Source organism: Euprymna scolopes, chromosome 7 (assembly GCF_053919585.1).
Source record: "Euprymna scolopes isolate OS-2025 chromosome 7, ASM5391958v1, whole genome shotgun sequence".
In the NCBI taxonomy this organism is placed as follows: domain Eukaryota; kingdom Metazoa; phylum Mollusca; class Cephalopoda; order Sepiida; family Sepiolidae; genus Euprymna; species Euprymna scolopes.
The window spans coordinates 150,694,003-150,717,674 of NC_136488.1; the positions used below are offsets into that span (position 1 = coordinate 150,694,003).

Consider the following 23,672-nt stretch of genomic DNA (forward strand, 5'->3'; position numbering starts at 1 on the left):
AGCCCACCATTTTCCTGACTATATGAACATACAGAAATTTAAATGTATGTGAACAAAGATTGTGTAGATAAAATTCACAGTAGGCTTTTGCATCTTATTGGGAATTGTCTTGTTTGAGGTGAATGAAATAACCAAACTTGTTTTTTTTTGTGTGAAAATAAAGTATTCAGTTTTTGGCACATGAAATATGAAAAAAAAAAAAAAAAAAAAAATTATTGTCCTGTGTATGCAGTTCAGATATTTTATTTAAATAAATTTGAAGTCTTAGGACGATATAACAGGATCAAGGGCAACTAACTCTTTTTTTTTTGTAAAAAAAAGCAGAGTTAACTCCCCTATAACTGCAATGAGAGTTTTCGCATTTCGGACCAAAATCAAAGTGTAGCATTTGTTCTGATGCTTCACTTTGTTCTCGGTTAGTGGAGGAGAAATCCTTCACGAATAAGACCATTTTTATTTTTATTCCTTTCTCCTCATTAAGAAACGACCTTGGTGTCTAACTCTGCCCTTGTAAACAGGAACGATGCTGAGAGTGCCATTTTCATAATAGCAGCATACTGGATGACAAGGCGACATGGAGACCTACAGGACTGAAAATTGAATTATAAAGAAGAGATTTGGAAGAACCATTTTTCAGCTTATGATTCAAAGAGACAAACTGGCGATGAGTAAAGAAAAAGAAAATCAAATATTTGAATTTTGATAAAATTATGCAAGTTGTGGTTGATTTAATTAAATTAAACTTCAAAATAATTTAACATTTTCATTGGATTTTGAGGACTTCTGGATAATACTGGAAAATTATACTTTGTTTTTTCTTTCAAGTTTTATGAGGACCAAAAAAAAAAGGTTTTGCAATATAACGGACACGATACGGTTTATAGATTTCTAAATGTCAAGTTTTGAAGTACAACTTGAAAGATTGTAGTAAACGCATCAAATCGAGATTTAAAAACTGGATGAGATCAAGAATTAAAATGTCTACAACTGATAAATTTATTGCACATGCAAGAAATTAGCTTTTGTTGTGTGGTATTTTTGCTATTATTTGTAGGTTTAATAACATTTAAAAACCAAAAATGCATAGAAAATACTCCTAACCAAAACTTTCTGCCATTATATATATATATTGCACCCAGACAGAAATTGCAAGAATCTCTATAAGCTAGCTATATTACATCAACTGTATCTCCATCTTCATGACTCCAGTTGTACCTATTTACTATGCCTCCCCACGGGACAGAGTTAGACACCAGGGTCGTTTTTTAACGTGGAGAAAAAAGGTACAAAAATAAAAATTGTCTCAGTCGTGAAGGATTTCTCCTCCACCGAAAGAGAACAAGAAAATGAAGTGCAGCATCTGAAGAACAAATACTACACTTTGATCTTGGCCAAAATCTTCATGACTCCAGTTGTAAGCAAACTCCATCATCTCCAAAATCAGATTAGACCATTCCTGTAATGATCCGTTCCTTGTTGATTTTGCAGTGCAATGCTGATCTTCTGCAGTTTTAAGTCTACCTTCTCAGGCTCCAGCTTCGTTAATGGTCAGTTTAGTGCTCCACTTCAGACGCAACAAACAACCCCCTCCCAAATCTTCTTTTAAGGACAGAAGCCACACTGGATGATCTGAAAATCACCCTCTCTAATATTTGTGATGCCATAAAAAGCCTAGACTTCTCAAAGGCTTATTTATATGCCTGATCTCAGCCCTGCTATACAATAAAAAAAAATACATATGCTCTGCTGAAGTTGCCCCAGTCTCCTTCAAACTCTACAACAAATATCTTATCAAACCTTGCTTTCTTGACTGCTGGAATACTGCTTTCTGTTGTACGAGTTTTTAAGAATTTTAGCAAAAGAACTGACCCACTCAATTATCACCCCGCTAGCCTCCTGCCTATCTTCACAAAAATTTTTGAGCCTTTAATCAATCTGGCACTAGTCCACCACCTCATCAACAATAAACTTCTTTCTGAGTGACAGTATGAATTTAGGCAAGCCTATTCTACTGCAAATATCCCTACTGTAATCTCCGAACATATATACCATGCATCTAAAGCCTTTGACAGAATTTGGTACGATGGTCTTCATGAAAATTTAATCATATGGTACGTATACTTAACATAAATCTTTCTTAGAAAAATACTAGGTTGTCTTTGATGGTTATATGTTAAAACATTAATGCGGGTGTGGCACAGAGTTCAATCTTTGAGACTTTATTACTGATATTTCTAAATGAGACCCCTGATAAAATTATCTCTGAGATCGGTATATTATATTTACTGATGGCACTGTTCTATAAAAAACTCCAGGGGGAAAATGAATAGACACATATCTAAGACTTCCAGTCCATAGTGGAATAAGGTTGTGAAGAGATGGTTCAATGCTGCCCAATATATTACCTGAAAATATTTTGTTTAAATCCCTAGGCTTAACATCCACAGGCAACATGAATTGGAACAAATACCTTGAGGGCATTGCCAAGGCTGCTGCAAAGGAAGTAGATTCTATCATGTTTCAAAGTTACTCACACCTGAGAGTATCCTGTACCTCTACAAAGCCACTATTTTCCCATGCATAGAATATTATTGCCACATTTTGGCTGGTGTATCTGTTATTAGTTTCTCACTCCTAGAAAGGGTTAAAAAAAAAAAAAAAAAAAAAAAAAGTCACCAACCTGTTAAATTCCGCACTTGCAACCAAACCCAACCTCCATTCCATAGTTGAAATGTGGCGCGTCTGTGCCTGTTTTACAAGTATTTTAATGGAAGGTGCTGAAAAACTTGAAACATTTGTACACTAGCACCCTCACCGCGACAAACAGCAAAATCCCATCTGTTCTTTAGAGATCCCTAGATGACATCTTTCCTCGAACTGCTAGACTTCGGAATTCTGTCTCAGGTTCCTGCTTGCAACTGTACTGGCATGCAGAAGTTCAAGTGTAATGTGAACAGATATCTTCCTGCCCAACTCCCTACATAGTTTTCCTGTAAATTTGGTCTCAAATAGTAGCCTGTTACAATAAAGTGGCACGGTGCCTTGTTTGGGGTGAAAAAACAGTAGTAAAAAAAAAAAAAAGATAATAATAAATATATATATATATATATATATATATATATATATATATATATATAAATAAAAATATATAAAAATAGCTAATCGCCTGAGCCATCTCTACCAGGGAATATCAACAGGGCTGCCCATGCATCTTTCAGGTTCAGAGTACTCCACCAGGCCGCTTTTTCACTTTCCAAACCCTTGTCACATTTCTCACTGTGGAAGAGAAGTAAATGTCTTGAGTTGCAAGCCAGCTTCCCTGATAAACTGTTCTTTTCAGGATAATTTCAACCACCCCAGAAAGATGTCATTACTAGAAACTGTACAATTTCTCTGGTATATTATACAAAACGATTGTTATTTTTATGTTTGGCCCGAAAACTTTCTTACCATACCCTTTCAAGATGACATTTTATACATCCCTTGTACAGATGCAAAGTTTCAAGCATCAGAATAACCAAAATGGATTTTTGATCATTCATTTCTAAATGCAGTCCCTCCATAAAGGATTAAACACTTGATCCAATGGTACTGAAGTGTTAATATCCTAGTGCAGAACTAATTGTAGCTGTTAACATTATCAATGGCGATTGTAGAGGGCCAGCTCTAGCGAATAAGGTGAATAGTAAGTTTCAATCCATAATCTCGACTTGTTGCTATGACAGCCAGTTTTTCATGGAATCACATTATTAGCATTACATAGTAGTGCTTCCAAGCAAGTGGTGAATCTAGGTATTAGTTTATTCACAAGTACCCATTGATAAGACCGATGAGAGATATTGCCTACACATCTCTCACTGTAGAACACATCCATTAAGCGGGTATGTAGATACTTTTTCTTGCAAGTAAATTTTGAATATTTATTCAGGGTTACTTGTATTCACAAACTAAATAAGATTGCCCTTGTATGACAAACCCCACACTGGCTTTTACACAAGAAATGCTGCACTTTCTTCCAGTGAGATTACCTTAACAACACAAATCTGGATATTTTAGACTAGAAGTATTGTCCTGAAATTCAGCAAGACCAACAGACCATAAAAGCCCAAATGTGTTTGCGCACTTTTTGTGCATGTCCAGTGGAGGCGGGGGGGGGGGGGGATGTCTTAGAACTTTTTATATACTCCTTAGATTATAATATCTACGATTTACAAAATGACGTCGTAAATATCTTTTATTTCAGCGACTTTTATCTTACAAAATTTGCGCTGTGATGTTTGGACTTAGAAAACCATACATTGACATTAAACCAGCTGCCTTTCTAAATGTTTATTTCTGGCCGTTCTCAGTCCTTGCCTTTGTGGCGTCATGCTAAGTCATCAGACTTTGGGTTCGAGCCTACCTCCCTCGCAAAACTTCTTGCCCCCCCCCACCTTTATTTTTTTTTTATATTAATATATTTGTTCACTAATTTAAAGAAAAAAAAAAAAAGCAATGAATAACAGTAAAATGTATTAAATTACTATAGTGGGTTTTTTTTTTTTTCATTGACTTCAGTTGCTCGGTATAATCCAGTGGTTTTTGTCATCCATCGGGCATTGCTAAGGGACATCATGGAAAAACAGGATCTAAAATATTTGTATCCTAATGACTTTAAGAATATAAAACAGGTCATTTTGGAATGACCAAAGCAGATTCTAGAGATTGAAGTCGATTACTCATTCTGATGAGATGCATTGATTCTAATATCACTACAGAAATTAACGGTTGAATCCAGAGGATTACTTAGTTATAGAAAATAAAAATTTACAAATATCCACAGCAATCGAGTTTCTTTTCATCACTAACCTTGTAAGATCAAGATCTCACAAAGATTTAATTGCATTAATTGGCATTTTTATTACAAAGTGAAAATTAAAAACCTGAAAAGAAAATCTCAAATTTAATTCGTTTTTGTTTCAAGACTTGAATATTTTCTGATTGAAATGAATTTAAAATGAACAATACAACAAAGAGTTCAACTAAATAAGGTAGTGTGAAATAGATAATCAATATGTAGTGTTATGCTTACATTTTTTTTCTTCCGAGTGACTGTTGGTTAATTATAACCTTTCATTTCTTGTAATTTTATCAGGAATTCTAAATAAGTTTTGGTTTTGATTATAGCCTGAAGGAACTTTGTGTGCGATCAGACAAGTGCCACTTCCTCAGATGTCCATGAGCCCAAAAATGACTTTTTTCACACACTCAAGCAGGCACGACACTGAAGACAGTCATTGAGATCAATTATTACATGTTTCCAGCATTTCAAGCCTCCACATGTCACAACTTTTCCATCGCCAAATGCCTGAGGGAGTATCTATACACAGATGTTACAGAGTCTTAGCTTTGTAAGACAGCAAAATCTCTCTGTTCAAAATGTTGAGATCCAGTATCAAGCAAGAGCAAGATAGCCAGCAACAAGTTAAATTGCAGACCAGCTTAATGCGGGTACTTGTATCCCGCTTTATGTTTTTTTTTGAATCAGAGATTTGCTTCTCCTAGAAAGGTTGCCTTCACCACGGCTTACGGGAGCCCTCTTTACCCCAACAGACCTACACGATGCTAATTGGCCGTTAACCCCGAAAAAGGGTTCATTTGCCCTTTGGAAGGTCTTGTTTTTAATCCTAAAACATTACATGCATAAATTAAAATATATTTAAGCATATTTTACAACTGGGCAATGCCAGATGTCCCTGCTAGCCAAGATAAATACCTCTGCAGTTTTAACTACCCAGCTACATTAAAATCAGAGCGCATTTACGTTCAACATCCAAAGAATGACAGCATCAATATATATGAAAATCTGCTGTAGAATTTTTAGATCCCACTAGTCAATATATTAATTGGTCAGTCGTTTTAAAATATAGATTTGATATAAATTGGCTCTTTATTTTAGCCATTACTACTTACACCACCTTAATAGAAGAACTTCAGCCAATTACTCTATTGAGATAGGGATTCGTCCGAGGGGTGGGGGTCAAATTCTGAAACTAATTCAAATTTTAGCAATCAGTTGGAATACTTAAAAGCTTAAAATGTTTAGATAAATAAAAAAAATTTTGATTGATGATTGAAAATTTAAGGCTCAATAAAAAAATGAATTTATCTTTTGAAAAAAACGAAAGTTCTCAAGAAATTGCATCCAAAAGCGGAGACAAAGGAAAATTCCCTAACTCAGTAGAGTTGGCCAGATCATTTACAGAAATCAGCTTTGAACACTAACAAAATCTTTGTGTCAGATGTCAAGATTTATTATATACAAAACATATACACTCACACAATAGCTGCAACAGGTAAGCTGGAACACAAATACGAAAAAAAAAAAAAAAAAAAAAAGACAGCATTCAATCAACTGCACCATGTACGTCCAAGTCACAAAGATTAAAAAAAAAAAAAAAGTAGGAGAGGGGGGAATCATTGCTCTTTCTTCAATGTGAAATCTTATTAAAAAAAAAAAAATTCTTACCCCAGCTGGAATTAACTACATAGGGGATAGGGTGGGAGGGGAAAGAAATAGAAATGACAAAAAGACGTTACTTTTGAGATTAACTTCCAACCAAATTGACATTTTTTCAAATTTACAGAATTCAAAACCAGTTAATTTGCTTTCATTTAGTTTCAAGAACATTTTGGAATTAAAATAAAAAAAATAAAATAAGGTTACTCTCAGTGTAATATTTCAGATTGTGAATAGAAAAAGCAGTTGAGGAGAGGGAGGGGGGGATAAGTGTGTAAAAAAAAAAAAATAAAAAAATAAAATAAATTTTTTTTTTTTTTTTTTTTTTAAAGTACTTATATAAATGAGTACAAACTCCAAAAAATTATTTTGGGCAAAATAAATTTATTGACTCAAAAAGAAAACTAAAACATAATGAAGAAGCCATATATATATATATATATCTACACATCCAAGGTCTTAATTTGCTATGCTACAATACAAATACGAGTGTCGAGAAAGAAGTCAACCTGCTTTTGTTTCATTGTCCATTCACAGCAGGAAGAAGGGAGAGAGAGAGAGAGAGAGAGAGAGAAAAAATATATATATATGCAAAGTAAGAAATGATATGAACCAAAATGGCAGGCAATGAGTCAGAAAACTGAAGAATCTTTCATTAAATGGCACAGCAGATGGAAATCTCATTAACATATACCGATATGAAAATGGCATTAAGTACATGTATTCGTAAATTAGTCATGGTCAGGAACCGCTTTTCTGCCCTTCATCTTTTTTTGTTTTTATTTTTTGTTTTAAAGATTGGATTAACCATCTGGAAAGCCACCGCGCAATGAACCAGGCACAAAAGCCAATTGAAGAAATATTACGGTTGTATGCAGAGCTCATGTGTTGCATGCAGAGTTAGGACTTGTGGGTTAAAAAAAATTAGGTTCTTTTGGGTTTAGTTTTGTTGTTAGAGAAAAGGATTAGTAATTAGCAATTTATTTTTATTTTTTTATTAATTTTTAAAAATTTTTAATAAGATTGACATGAAGTTTACCCCACCATTCATTATTACTAGTTCAGTAGAATAGCGAGATATCTTATTGGCTCATTAATACAGAAATCTCAAAAATATTCCGCTTGGTTTATGTCAATTAGCTCCCAAAACCAGTCTAACAATTGCTTGCTTGAAGAGAGAAAAAAAGAAAAGAAAAAAAAAAAAAAGAGGGAGGCAGGGAGAGGTGGGTTGGTGTTAGCAGAGCCTGTCAGGTCAATGATCTGGGGGCCAACTAAGCGGATAAACCAACCAGAACGTTCTTTAAAAAAAAATTTCAAATTAAAAAAAAAAGTTCTTGTTTTAAACTATCTGTGCCAACATGGCAGAGATGAACAACGAAACATTCTGAAAACCTATGACAGGAAGAAAGCAACAATGGATGATGTTTTCACCAGTAGGCAAATTTTAAACAAACAACAAATGAATTCAGGACAGCACACCAGGGCAACAGTCCTTCAAAACCATGACCATTAACTGGCGGGGACAGCATTCTCATCTTCATGGATAGACAGCTTGTTTTTACGGACTTCTTCGATACGCTTTTCCTATAAACGTCAAAAAGGAAAAAATACAAAAGTCAAGGGAAGAGAGAAAAAAAAAAAATTATCTAAAAAAACATTTACTTAAATATGTAAAGTAATTTAACAATTTATATGAAGAGGAAATAAGGTTCAACCAATCAAATATTTCAAAGCATTAAATCAATTAAAATTTTGAAAAGAAATATCTCCAAAAGATTCAAATGTCCAAGTTTAAATGAAATTTTAAAGTTCACTCCTTAATTATTAAAAGTTCAGTTTCTTTAATTAAGATTTTGTATATAAAATCCCAATAAGTGAAGAAAAAAAAAATCAGATTCAAAGAAATTCTGATTTTAATGTGTGTGTGTTGAGGGGAGGGAGGCTTCTTAAATGAGATAAACATCAGCTGAACACCAATTTGAAAACTCAAAAATCTAAACACGAATGAGATGAAATAAAAATGTTGGTGTTGCAATTAAACAAAAGTTTAAGCAAGATGGTGCAATAAAAATTAAAACTACAAAACAAATTAAATTTTAGTTTTTTTTTTTAAACTGTCTAAGTTGTATGAAAAAAAAGATATTTAACAAATTCTAAAAAGAGAGAAAAATAGAAATTAAATTATATGATTTCAGTTTATTTACTAAGTGCATATTAATCAAGGTTAAAAGTCACTTGAGGATAAGAGTTAATGAGAGGATTGAAAATGAACAAAATGAAAATTTGATAACTTAGGACGGTTCATAACAATCGTTGTAATGTGAAAAAAAAAAAGTTTACTGCAGTTGTGATACTCAATACTGACTGACGGCATTTTAAAGGAATAGACCACAAAACTAAATTTACTGGGTTTAATCTTGACTAAAGAGTCATTAAGAGTTTCTCATTGAATAATTAAAGTACAGAAATATGCAAATTCGTTGCAAAAAAAAAAAAAAAAAAAAAAAAAAAGTGGATGGATTCATAAAATTCTTATCAAGTCAAAAATCCACAAGTGCCAAAGTTAACAGAAGGCGTTTCCAGTTCAGAGGGACATGAGAAAATTACTTACATGTTCCCGAAGACGCTCTTGTAACGCCTGAATTTGAGCTTCTCTGTTTCCCTTATTTAATTCCAAACTTCTACGTAGTTTTTCTTGTGTTGATTTGGAGAAGGTCGTATTTTCTTCTTGGGCTTTTTGCAAGACTTGTTGTGCTCGGTCTCGTTCTTTCTGAAGTTGTTCCAGCTTTTGAGATTCTAAAGACTGTAAACAAAAAGAATGCAGATGTTAAGAGAAGCCATCTTTTTTTTTCTACAACCAAACTTTCATAGCAAAAAAACCTTAAAAGCCAATGGAACAATATTTTGTAAGAAAATTTTCACTACCAAAATGTGAAAGAAACTTTAACTCCGGCCAGTTTTTGTTATTAATTTCCAAAAGTACTTTTATTCTGAACTTTTACAAAATAATGCAGTAGAAAATTTACATTTTGCAACGGTCGAGGTCACATTTTTGTTTTAGCAATAGTCAGCATATAAGACAATGGAGAGGTTATACGTAAAGCATTAGAATTAGGTGGCTACGGTCCAACAAAAATGGTCATCTTAAGGTCCAACAAAAATGGTCATCTTAAGGTCCAACAAAAATGGTCATCTTAACGTCCAACAAAAATGGTCATCTTAACGTCCAACAAAAATGGTCATCTTAAGGTCCAACAAAAATGGTCATCTTAACGTCCAACAAAAATGGCCATCTTAACGTCCAACAAAAATGGTCATCTTAAGGTCCAACAAAAATGGTCATCTTAAGGTCCAACAAAAATGGTCATCTTAAGGTCCAACAAAAATGGTCATCTTAACGTCCAACAAAAATGGTCATCTTAACGTCCAACAAAAATGGTCATCTTAACGTCCAACAAAAATGGTCATCTTAAGGTCCAACAAAAATGGTCATCTTAACGTCCAACAAAAATGGTCATCTTAAGGTCCAACAAAAATGGTCATCTTAACGTCCAACAAAAATGGTCATCTTAACGTCCAACAAAAATGGTCATCTTAAGGTCCAACAAAAATGGTCATCTTAAGGTCCAACAAAAATGGTCATCTTAAGGTCCAACAAAAATGGTCATCTTAAGGTCCAACAAAAATGGTCATCTTAAGGTCCAACAAAAATGGTCATCTTAAGGTCCAACAAAAATGGTCATCTTAAGGTTCAACAAAAATGGTCATCTTAACGTCCAACAAAAATGGTCATCTTAAGGTCCAACAAAAATGGTCATCTTAAGGTCCAACAAAAATGGTCATCTTAAGGTCCAACAAAAATGGTCATCTTAAGGTCCAACAAAAATGGTCATCTTAAGGTCCAACAAAAATGGTCATCTTAAGGTCCAACAAAAATGGTCATCTTAAGGTTCAACAAAAATGGTCATCTTAACGTCCAACAAAAATGGTCATCTTAAGGTCCAACAAAAATGGTCATCTTAAGGTCCAACAAAAATGGTCATCTTAAGGTCCAACAAAAATGGTCATCTTAAGGTCCAACAAAAATGGTCATCTTAAGGTCCAACAAAAATGGTCATCTTAAGGTCCAACAAAAATGGTCATCTTAAGGTCCAACAAAAATGGTCATCTTAAGGTCCAACAAAAATGGTCATCTTAAGGTCCAACAAAAATGGTCATCTTAAGGTCCAACAAAAATGGTCATCTTAAGGTCCAACAAAAATGGTCATCTTAAGGTCCAACAAAAATGGTCATCTTAAGGTTCAACAAAAATGGTCATCTTAACGTCCAACAAAAATGGTCATCTTAACGTCCAACAAAAATGGTCATCTTAAGGTCCAACAAAAATGGTCATCTTAAGGTCCAACAAAAATGGTCATCTTAAGGTCCAACAAAAATGGTCATCTTAAGGTCCAACAAAAATGGTCATCTTAAGGTCCAACAAAAATGGTCATCTTAAGGTCCAACAAAAATGGTCATCTTAAGGTCCAACAAGGCAACCAATACTTGGACTTTTAAAGATATTTGCATATTTATGTTTGGCAATCCTTCAAACTAAGATTTTTTAAAAATATAATGCATATTAAAATTTTTCTACAAAATTATGCATAGGCATCCGATATCGCAAGATTAATTTGCATTAACAATTTCTATTGTTCTAATTCAATAATTGTTTTTATTCAAATAAATCTCTTTAAAATTCTGAAAGTCTATTTTCCATGGTAACAAGTCTTGCTAACGTATATATTAAAATACATTTCTCGGTGCTTCTACACTATTGCAACAAAATTTCGGAAATCGTAAAACTGAATTTCACATGAAAACAATGGTATCTACATATTCCTCGTATATTTAAGATGATTATATCCAAATATTACGAAAAAAAACAATAAGGTAGAAAATTAAATAAAAAAATAGAATTTGATGAAAACGATCGCAAGACACAAGTTCAAAAGGGGAGGTAATTTTCTGTTTCGATTTAAACAAGATGGCGGAAATTTTTCACCTGTTACTTTTTTTTTTTTGTAAATAATTCAATATTATTCAAGTAATCCATACTGAATAATTAGGAAGCTATCATTGTAACTTATTAGAATTGAAAAAGAAATCAGCTAAAACCATTTTTTTTTGTTTTTTTTTTAGCTGAAAACTATCGACTACAAAACAATTTTGCTTTAACAAAATTAACTTTTTGTCATTACAGATAAATATGCTTTGTAGAATAGAATTCCAAAAATAAAATGTTACATCATTATGACTAAAAACTGAATTTAGATATGAAACATTTTTTTAATTTTTTTTCATTTATAAAAAATTAAAGCATGATTAATTATCAAGATACAAGACATGGATCACGTTAAAAACAACCAAATTAAGTAATTTCAGCACTTTGATGGTGATTATCCATCCAAAAATATTCAACAGGTTGACTAGTGGAGAATGGAGCTAAAATCTAAAATGTCCACAAAATCTTATTTTGTTCAAGCTGGAAATAAGGACATTCTACCAAATGCCAGACATCCAGCCGTCATTGCAACTGAGAGATCTTTTTATGATTCTAGCAGTCCTTTTCAGTGCAATTGTTTGTATCTCTTGCACTTGGTTCATAGAGTATATTTGCCAGGTATTTTTTGAAATTCTTTTTCATGAATGCTGGAGATCTAAGATTCTCAGGTGATGAGTTAATAAAAGTTAAGAGTGAATGAATGCTGAAAAAAAAATGTCAGAAAATGTTTAATCAGGATCAACAGTTGGCTTGCTAGCTAATAAGATCTCAATCTTTTTGGATTACTACATGTAAGATATAATGGAGAAAAAAAACGTAAAAGGAGGGTTTTCATCTATAAAACCTACAATATGAACAAGGACGAGCCGATACTAGAATGTAAGGATTCATACTTCACAAACACTATTATTTAAACGGAAAGTTTTTCAGTAAAATTTGCTTTTAAGCAAAATTTTCTTTTGCATGTATAAATCTGTCCCATATATAATATGGATCCTCTTTATGTAACCAACTTTATTGGAAATTTAGATTTTCATTTAAATCATCGGTTCTTACAATGTAAATATAATTAATAATAAATTATCAATCATTAAACAATCATCGGTTCTTACAATGTAAATATAATTAATAATAAATTATCAATCATTAAACAATCATCGGTTCTTACAATGTAAATATAATTAATAATAAATTATCAATCATTAAACAATCATCGGTTCTTACAATGTGCAGGTAGAGGAGCACCATCCATATTTGTGGTCTCATGTTTCACTGAATGCATGCATGAGTCATGAGGTGTACGAACTGCCATGCACTGCATGACAGTTCATACACCTCACTTCCAGATCAATACAAAGTTAAAAATTGATAAAAATACACACTTCTAAAGCAAAAGAAGCCAATATCTAAGTTTTGTTTAATAAAAGAAATCATTTTACCCACTAAGACTAAAGCATAAAACCAAGTTTTTTTTTTCTTTTTTCAGTCAACTAGCCAACTAATAAAAATAATTTCAGCCCCAAATATTTTAAATCTTACATAGCATCAAGTAAATTCATGCATAAATTAATAGATCTACTTTATATATATATATTACAGAATCAAAGTGATGACGAATTTGTAAAGGTTTCAGAATTAGTGTTAAATTGAAGATAAACAATTTTTTTTTATATAAAACATCAAAATAAGGATCGTAAAAGAGCAATAACCGAGCATTTCTAGCAATGTGAGATTTTTACACAAGTTTTAATGTAAAAGTGATTATGGAAGGAAAATTTAATATTTGGGATCTTCCGATACAAAGAAAGCCCCATTAGCCTTGCTTCTAAGACAGCATACTCCAAAAACTTTGTAAAATGAGTATATATTTTAAAATCTTAAAAATAGACATCTAATGTTAAGTTTCTTTTGAAGTTACTTATGGAATTGTGACAAACTGAATATCAATAAAATAATTACAAATTAAATCAAAGATGATCATATACACATTAAGATATACATCTTAAGGGTTTCATAAGATTTTTTTTCTTGAATAAAAAAATAAAAAAAATGCATCATAACATAAAAATTAAGTTAACCATTTGCTTTGTTGAATTTCATACAAATCAACACTACAGGCAAATATTTTGTTACACTTGAATATTGTAGATATAATGGAAAAATTCCTCACATCATCCATATTTGATTGTAATAAAAGCAAGTTTTGTCAAAATATCCGTTAGTTAAAATTAAAAATCCATTGATGAAATCCAGTTGGTATACATTATCACTGGTAAATAGTTAAAAATCCAAAAGAATTGTAATATGCCAAGGTAATTTACATTTGAAGAAATTTGAAAATCCAATTGAAAAATCCTTAAAATGTGCTCCTCTCCTGGCTGGTTTGGTTAGGTCCAACAAGTTGCATTCGTTGAATGCATCAAGTACATATCACATGCGATAATAGCAGAAACAAATGTGTATATACGCGTTTATAACATGTTATGGCTAACACCAGTTGGAGGTCTTTGCCAGTTTGGTTTCATCATTTCCAATTCAGAATTCCAAAGTCACATGAAATTTTCCAATGGATAAGTTTCCAAGGACAAAAAGGAAAAAAAAAAAGAAAAAAAAAAAAAGAAAAAGAAAAAAAGAAAAAGAAAAAAAGAAAAAAAAAAAAAAAAAAAGAAAAAAAAAAAGAAAACGTACTATTAAAATAATGAAAAAGATTAATTCAAAAACATACAATTTTTTTCTATTAGTGTTGGAATAACTTCAAAGATTAAAAATAAAATTGCTAAAAATCGATTTTACCTCCCTCCTCTCTTGAGCTTTTCGTAACTTGTCATCAATATCTTCTTGGGTGAAAGAACGTTGATGCTCCTTTGAAGGAGGAGTTGGTTTTGGAGAAGTACATCTTGTAGCAGGCCTCAAGATGACATCATAGGCAACACCACCAGCACTTTCCTTGGCTTTTTCTGAAAAAATTCATAGCATTTGCAAAATTTTATTCCATTTTTTTTAGTTGATCAAAATTAAAGTCCACAAGATTTTAAAACCAACCCTTGATTTGAATGTATAAAATTTATTTAACATCTATTAATACAGAAGTAGGGAATTTGTATAGATTTCCAGAAATATTTTATCTTCGTTAAAGACGTTCAAGTGATTTGAGAATTTACTTCAGGTTAGTTTTAAATACTTTTACCAATCATCCATATTGGATGATGAGTCATGCTATTAATCTCTTTAAGCAGGAAGAGAATGGATTACTTGCTAATTCACTTACATCCAGGTTAACTTACCGATGACTCATTGCCATCAATAGACTTTAGAGACAATGTTATCTAATTAGAGGAGATCATCTACGCACAGGCCATGCAAGTGGCCTCATAATTAGGCAGTTGACAGCTTTTAAACTTGTAGAAAAACATTCATTTTTCAACATTTCGCATAAAATACACTAAAATGTGCAATTAATTCTTCAAAATACCAAAATAACACAATTTGCTAGACAAAATAACTGGCATAAAAAAAATAAAATAAAATAAACAAAGATTGTGTAACATTCTTAATATAGAAGATAAGTACATGGATAACTGACCTATGTCATGCAATGATACAAGTGAGGGGGGGTTTACTAAATGTTTTAAAAACAAGTTAAAAATCTCATACTAAGGGTATTTCTTAAAAATAAATTCTCATAAAATATCAAAATCTTACAAGTAGAGAAAATACTGCAGGAAAATATTTAAGTTACAAAAATACACACTAATTTGCTCATGAAAAAAAAAAGTTAAAACAAGTGCAACTTAAATTATAACACAAAAAACAACATAAAGTATAGCTAAATTGATGTCGTCAACAAGTTGACCACATAAGCTTTCAAAAAAACTGTGCATAAAATCTTCCACTGAAAAGGTAAAGTTAAGAGGGTGTAAGCAGTCCTGCACATCAGCAGTTTAATAATAGACCAAGGCGATTGGCATCGAGGATTTTGTTTTATAGCATGTAGACTTTACAGTCAGTAGTACACAAAGATGGTAATTGCGGTAATTTAAAATTCAAGGCGAATATATAATATTCAGTACGGACATAGTTCAGATCATATATAATGATATAGATTTGAGTAGTCTATACTGACTTTTTTTTTTTTTTTTTTTTAAATAAGATTGATTGTAGAGTTATTTCAAAGTTGGCTTGGAAATTCATTTATGTCCATTTCAGTAGCAAATGTTCAACTAGTGGTCAGTGTAGATTGTGCATATATGTGGGAAGTCAATTGTTTTTTTTTCCAGTAGTTGTAGGTTATGCAAGTGTTGTTTCAAACTATTACAGCATCTTCCATATATCCATCTGGTCAGGAGTCAAAACATTTCATCAGTCGAGTGGGAACAACATGCAATAGTACATAAGTTTTGAATACACAAAGAAAAAACAAAAAGGCAAATTAGACAACAGACATGCAAGGATTGCATAATTTTTTCTTTTAGAAATAAAACCAGTGGATTTGGTGCCAACAACAACAAAAAAATAAAAATGGCAACTAAAAGGAGAAGCCTAAGGCGAGAAGAAACTTGTCATCTTAACTCTACCTCTCCAGATAATAATGGCATCAAACGTCTGTTGATCTGGATGTACTTGATGTTGAATTTTTTTGTGATTTTCCCATATACAGAAACCACTTATCCATTTGCAGACTGAAGGAAAAAATACCATTAATTCAGATTTGTGACAAGTTCAAAATAGTTTGTGGCTTTAAGAAAAGGAGCCAGGAAATTCTGTAAGAAAACTGAAAGCCAATAAGTGGGGAAAAATGTTCACTTGAACAACAAGGATCGTTAGAGTAAAACAAAAAATAAAAACATTGCATAAATCGACTAAATGAAAAGACGAGTTGCATCTGAAGAGTTGGGAAGAAAATATGGCTCCTCCAGTTGAATAACAAATGGGAAAATTGCTGACACTTCTTCAAAATGAACACCTAAAAATAAAGCGATTCAGTTTAAGCTGAACAGCGAAAATGAAACATTTGACCTAAGACAGAAAAGTTTTTTGTTTTTTTTTATACAAGTTATAACGCACTTGAAATAAAAATTAAAAAATACTATTGAAAATATTTTACAAGATTAAATTTTTTTTTCAATATTCAATTCTAATTGAAGTTTTGTTCAATTTCATTATTTTATAAAAAAAATATTTTTAATGTATATTTTCATTTGATTTTAATAAACCATGTTACCCTACTTTTGGATTTCGACTAATTCAAGCCAGAAATTCTATTTAGAATCAGATCATTTATTTTTAAAATAATTATGTCAACTAATACAGTGACGACACAAAAGTCGTAATTTTAAATATATTAGTCTGCCAAATAGAAATTAATGGCTTGAATTAAAGTTTCCATTGGAAAAGGGTTTGTTCGAACTCTTAAATCAAAGGGGAAAAAATGATGCTGGCATAGAAAAAAAATTAAAGCAGCTAATGAGATTTAAGATGACAGGTCTGGGATGTTTTTATTAAAATGAATCGTGAAAAAGGAAAGAAAAGAGCAACAAAAATAAGTTTACCACAAAGAAGCGGTGAACACCAAGAAAACCAAAGAAAACTGTTAGATCAATGGGAGAATGAAAAAATGAAATTCATGAAACTAAAACTTGAATCATGCAAGGCAAGCATCACCCAATGGAGGTGACAATGTGTATAAATATGGCACAAATAATCACGTGAATTATCCAGAACTTTAAAATTAAAAAAAAAACTTAAATCAAATTTTTAATGGAATTTGCGGTAGCTATCAAGTTACATATAGCTAAAAGCTATGAAGCGACTTTTACGTCCCTGTTGCCCTCAATTGTGCAATTTCTATTTCAGTAATTGGGAGATTCTATTTATTAAAGAGGAGAATAAGTGATAACTAGGGCTATGACAACAGCATATTCTTTTCATTGTTTTGACTCTTGAGTGTGTATCCATTGATATCTTATATGCTTTTATATAGTGATGTGGTTCTCAGTTGATTAACTGTATCGGATATATACTGGAGAATCAAAACAATGAAAAGGATATGCTGTTGTCATAACCCTAGCCATAACAGACATTAAATTAGTATATAGAGATATTAATTCAATGTCCATAGTATGTTTTCAACTTTTTAATAAATAGGATCTCCCGATCGAATAATTTATAATCTGGGAACCATGACACGCATACATTAAACGTTTACAACAGTGTTAATATATAAATTAGCTGTCCGACTATAATAAAAAAATTATCAGGTGTTCTATAAAATTTAAGAAATTAAATGAACATAAACATAAGATTTTCAAAGTCAAGCCAAAAATATTAATCTGACATTGATAATCTAAACATTTTTGTCCGTTATTGTCGGCATGAATTTTATTTTGCTGTAGTTTTTCTTCTGACAAAATTCCTTACTCACCAAAACAGATTAAAGGAAATTTATCACATCCAATTCCCCCCCCCCCAAATTTTTTGCTAAATTCTACTTCAAAATAATTTGATTACAAAATTTAAGCTACAAAAATTAAGTTTTGTTCCAGCTATTCCTATAAGAAGCCATATTAATCTTTAAGGCAATCCACTAAAGCCAATATGCATTCACTTCATCTTTAAACGTTGCACCATTTTCTTACAGAAAAAATAAAATGTTCTACCAAAAAATGTAAACTATGAAGATGGTTTATTTATATTGCATTTTAAGATAAATTTATTTAAAATTTTATTTCAAACTAAAAATGATCTAATGTTAGTCAACAAAATTCTTATGTTAAGAATATTAGAAAACCATTTAGTCAAACATAATTTATTTTAAAAGATACAATAAGTGACATGGAAAAGAGCTTAAACTATGCCTTATAAATAAAAGATCACTAACAGCTAAAATATACATATCAGACATTTCTAGTTTTTAATTAGCATATTGCTTTGCAAATGTGTATTTCAATTATGAAATATTTGGTGGTTTTACTTTAGTAAAACATTTTTTATAGCAAATTAAATGCATATAATTTTTGGTAAAAAGTATCTTTTTGGTCAGTTTTCTTAAGGGTTGTGATTCTTGATTTTAATTTGTCCAGGCAACACTAGAAGTAGTAAGCCCTACTAGTTAATCTTACTACAAAGCATGTTATTTTATAGAACTATACTTGCAAATATTTTTGGTGCTCTATCTTTATTTATTTTTTAATTAGATACTTATGTTATTGTTTTGGTTTAGTTGAACCATTGTTGTTGCTTTAAAAATGAAACTAAGTTTTGTTTTAACATAATGCCAGGTAAATTCCTATTTTGATCTAAATTATTTACAGTGAACCGTTAAGCCCTTCAAACTTCTTATAAAAATATAAAAACATTTTAACCTTTGAACACGAAACTATGGGACTAACCCTAATGGCTTCCTCCAAAGGAAGTATGAAATTCACAAGCAATCTCCAGTTGCATGCATATGTTCTACATACAGCGCCTGGTATTCTCAAATTAATCACCCATCAGGCTCAACATTGCTTAACTTCAGTGATCTAACAAGAACTGGCATGTCAACATGACTATGCCTTATATTTCAGCCTTTCAAATGAGAAAAGCTCCTACTTAATGGTAAAATTAATTTTGAAATTCGAATAAAAATATTAAACTTTTTTTTCTAAAAGAACATGGCCTAATGTACCTGCTATATTATGCACAAGACCAGACTAGCTTTATTATAGATTATAGACTAGATGTCAAAATTTGGGTTAAACCTTATTTCAATCAACTAATTTCAGTATTATTTCCTTCTACAAACAGAATTTCAATATATAAATTTGTTAAATTCAGAACTTAAAAACAAAGCAAAATTACAATTAAATCAAGAGTTAATGAATTGAAAGGAAAGCATGTTTTCAAAAGGAATTTGAGTAAACAAAGAATACGACCCCTATCACGCAGTTTTCATTTTCAAAGTTTCACGTATACAAAATGACAAACTTAGTATCTTGTTTTCAAGTGAAACTATGTGATTTAGAAATAATAACAGCATCCATTTTATTTTCATTTAGCTGACTGAAATAAGATTTTAGCTTGACACGGTTTCTTGATAAAAATAAAATAAAAAGCGGCATGTTTTTGAAAATAAAATTGAACGCCTGATAATGTCGCAGTATAGTTAAAGTGCTAAGTTATTAAAAAGAAAAACATTCACCAAATTCAGGGGGGGGGGGTTCTAGTCTGACAGGCAAATATCCCCGGACTCAGGGTTAGTGCTAAGTCACTCCCCCTCTCAATCTTTTATAAAGGCAACTTTTTTTTTTGGGGGGGGGGGCATCTTTTAGAATTCAGAGAAACCAAATCAGGTTCCACACAAATATATGGGTAGGTAAAAATATTTTAATGCGTTTGATAAAATAAAAGATATAAAGAATAGTGTTTGTTGCACAATCTCATTTTTGAAGTTTGGGTTAGATATAAGTTTCCAAGCTTTCGAAACCAATTAGAAACATTTCCTTGTTCTGGTATCGCAGTACCATATTAGCAATATGAAGTGTACGTAGCATTAGATTGATGCGTACATCAGCATGGTACGCATAAAACAATAAATCGAATATAATATTTTAGAGAAACTTTTTTTTTTTTTTTCAAATTCATCCCCCATTTTGAAATGTCTTAAAATGAAAATTTTCTCACCTCAAATTTATATATCACAAATTGAAGATAAAAGATCAATAAATAAAATAAGCTAATTTAAAACGAACAAAAAAACAGTTATTTGCAAATTTACCTGTAAAGTCCAAAGTTTAAAAACCTTATTTTTTTTTTAAAAACCACATTTGTTTTTTGTTTTTTGTTAAGTGAAACCTTATAATCTTGTTCAGAAAATTTTGTAAATTACAATTTTTTCTATTTCATTCAATGTTTTTTTGTTTTTTTAGATATTTACAAAAAATTCACTCTATAAAGAAATAAAATATATTAAATCAAAATTATTTTTCAACTATGGTGGCCCATATTTATTAACTTTTGTTTACAGCACGCAATAGAAAGACATTAATTGTGGCGCTTAGAGCCACCGAAGATTCAACGTGAAGAAAAGCAGACATTTGTCTCCCTTTATTTCAACTGGAAAATATCTGATCGTGCGTTTTTTGAATACTTGCTTTAAAAAGTGTTTTATTTAAAAAGGACATGGAATATAAAATATAAATATGGATAAATTCTTAACAATGAAGAATGGAATTAACCATTGATTAGTATTTTTATAGGCAAGTGATTTTTTGGAATGTATCGAAGTAAAAATTTGATTTTCTTTAAATCTTTTTTAAAGAAAACTGATTAAAAATTAACATTGCATAATTTGCTATTAAACCTGTTATTTTCTTTTTTTTTTTTTTTTGGTCTTTGCTCCTTTAGGGTTTGAATTATTTTTCAAGTAGTTATAAGCTTCGAAAGATAGGTCGATTTATTATCACGCATTTTTAATGGCGTTTTCTGACACTGCTACCCCAGTGCTCTTTTTTCTCTCCATTAGTTACTATATACAATGTTGGGAAAGAAGCGAATTAGCATGGCTTAGATTCTAAGCCATGCTAATTCGCTTCTTTCCCAACCTAAATTTCAATTCCAAAATCCGTTCTTCTAAGCCTTAGAAGAATGGATTTTGGAATTGAAATTTAGGAGTAAATTATCGTTATAAGAAATAGTTTAAATTTAAAACAATTCTTTGAATATCAAATTATTGAATCAATTAAAAAAATTTTTTTAGCCAAAACTCAAATTCCGAAGCAATTTAAGATAGTGTTAATAACAATGTTTTGATATCTTTTTTTTTTTCAGAAATCTATTTACAAATTATTTTGAAAATAAGTTTTAGAAAACCAGAATTAACTTTTAGTTGATTAGTAAATTTACATACGTTTGAAAAATATCTACGATAACTCGATTACTTTTCTTTGAAAATAGAGTTAACTACCCATATATATATATATATATTGTAATACGGCACTTAGGGTTAATGTTTTGGTCAATTAAGTTATTTTTCTCTTTGGGAAGAGGGGAGTCAATTGAAATGTAAGTTTGGAGTGGAGGAAGTAGATTATGAAAATATGCTAAGATTAAAAAAAATACTTAAAAATCACTGGCATTCTAGTTTTTATAGGAGGAGGGGGAGGAGAAGATGAAGGAAAAACACCGAAACCTAAGCACAAAAACATTCTTGCAGAAGAGAAGCAAGCAAGTTGCGAGCACAAAAAGTACAGAGTTAGAAAAAGGTATATTTTGAAAAAGTTATACAAAAAAAAAAAAAGAAACTTTTCCTAACCCTGTAAAATGAAACAAAGCTAAGCTGCAAGAAAAACCAGTTTAGGGGGAAATTATAGGAAAAGCAAAAATGGAATGGCCGTTCAATTGAGCTAAATTGAATAGATCAATTATGAAGCTGGTCAAAGTTCAAGTCAAATTGATATTAGAAAAAATTTGTTTAAATTATTTCAAAATAAAAGATTTTAATGAGAAATAAAATGAGTGATCTTGTGTGTGTGTGTGTGTGTGTGTGTGTGTATGTATATGTATATATATATATATATATATATATATATATATATATATATTAAACACAATAGAAAAAGAATAACATGCTTTATTTGTTAATCATAAAAATTAGGCACGTCCAAAACAGGGAGGAAGAAGTATTTTTTGACGAAATTTCTTTTAAAATCTACAATTACCCATCAATACAAAATCTTCAGATTATTAAGTGAAGAATGAACTTTATAATGGTTTACTTGTTTTTCATAATCGATATTGCAAAAAAATAATTATATATATATATATATATATATATATATATATGGCAACGAGTCCCCCCCCACCTTCTTTATTTGTGGTTACAAATATGCTCAAAATAATCACCCGAAACTGAATATATTGCATTGTGGGAGGGTGAGGATAGATAAAAGCTGCACGTATCAGATTTTAAGGTTGAAAATCCGAATTTTGAAGGTGTTGAATTATTATCTTTTGTGTTAAGTGTGAAATTGTTGAATGTGAAATTTTTCTTTCAGATTATCAAAAAAAATATTTTTTAATTATTTCTAAGAAAAACACTTAAATCTTTGAAAAATAAGTTTCTTCTAGTGAGCCTAATACTGCTAAAATATTAAATAGAAAATGCTGTGAAAAATCGATAGAAAAAAGAAAAAGATAAATTGCGCATTTTGCTAAAAATACGATAATTTCTTTCTGCAATTTGTTGTTAAGGCCTACAAATAATTGTTCGTATTTACAAACAGTTGTTATCTCTCCCTTTTCCTTTTTACTGTCTTGCACTTGACTTAGTTTAAAGTGCGTGAGACTTTCATCGACCACACTTTCGTCCAGAAACACGAGGTTCAAATGGTAAGACAGAGTCGAGACGACCAAGTGTGATACTAGATGCAGGAATTGTCTTCAACACATACGGCGTCTAGCATTCCCAAATTGGTCACCCATCCGGTACTGGCCAGCCTCATCGTTGCTTAACTTTTGGGGGTTATGTAGGCAACAAATATATGTATCGCTTATAAAAAGAATTAAATCCTTATAAAGTTGATTCTTCACTTAATCGTCAAAAAAGTTAAAACCACATGGAAATTCACAGAAGTAATTTAATGAAGTTCATTTTGTCATGTAAAGGATTACATTAGTTTCTTCAAAACTATCATTTAATTTTTGGATTTTTTAAATTTCGCCACATGAAACCTTGAGCAAGATAAAAGATGGAATATTTTAAATACTTTTTATATCCTAAATATTAGACAAAAAATAAATACAATAAAAAGAAAAGATTTGTTCAAAAATCTTTTGAAAAAAAATATTTTAGGAAAATTTTAAATTCTATCAAAAAAAAAAAAAAAAAAAAAAAAAAAAAGTTTTATATTATGCTTTTCATACGATACTGTTATCTCCGTGGGGGAAAAAAAAAAGGTTGCTTAAGAATAATGGAGTTTAATAGACTGTAATTCGTTAAAAAAATTTTTTCCCATTTTTTTTGGCCGTGCCTAATGACAATATTTTTAAAATAGTCAATTGTAATAAATAGACTCCTAATGCTTACATAAATCAGTCCCGAGTATTGACGAAGAATCCATAATATTAACATAAAAAACGTCTAAGTGAACA

The 23,672-nt window shown here is 30.9% G+C and overlaps 1 protein-coding gene across 7 annotated transcripts in view; it reads right to left on the minus strand.

Annotated features, from left to right (window-relative positions):
• Window positions 1-6,863: 6,863 nt before the first annotated feature.
• Window positions 6,864-23,672, minus strand: part of LOC145280057 (stathmin-like) — a 28,721-nt gene continuing 11,912 nt past the window's right edge. For 4 of the 7 annotated variants that reach the window (XM_080131739.1, XM_080131741.1, XM_080131740.1 and 1 more), the window contains exons 3-6: window positions 16,118-16,222; window positions 14,337-14,500; window positions 9,111-9,302; window positions 6,864-8,083 (exon numbers count right to left, since the gene is read on the minus strand). In XM_080131739.1, coding sequence (XP_079987865.1) covers window positions 8,009-8,083; window positions 9,111-9,302; window positions 14,337-14,500; window positions 16,118-16,222 — 536 coding nt within the window. In that variant the 3' untranslated portion in view covers window positions 6,864-8,008. The remainder of the gene's footprint in view (window positions 8,084-9,110; window positions 9,303-14,336; window positions 14,501-16,117; window positions 16,223-23,672) is intronic. The other 3 variants (XM_080131743.1, XM_080131742.1, XM_080131744.1) reach the window with 1 other exon arrangement.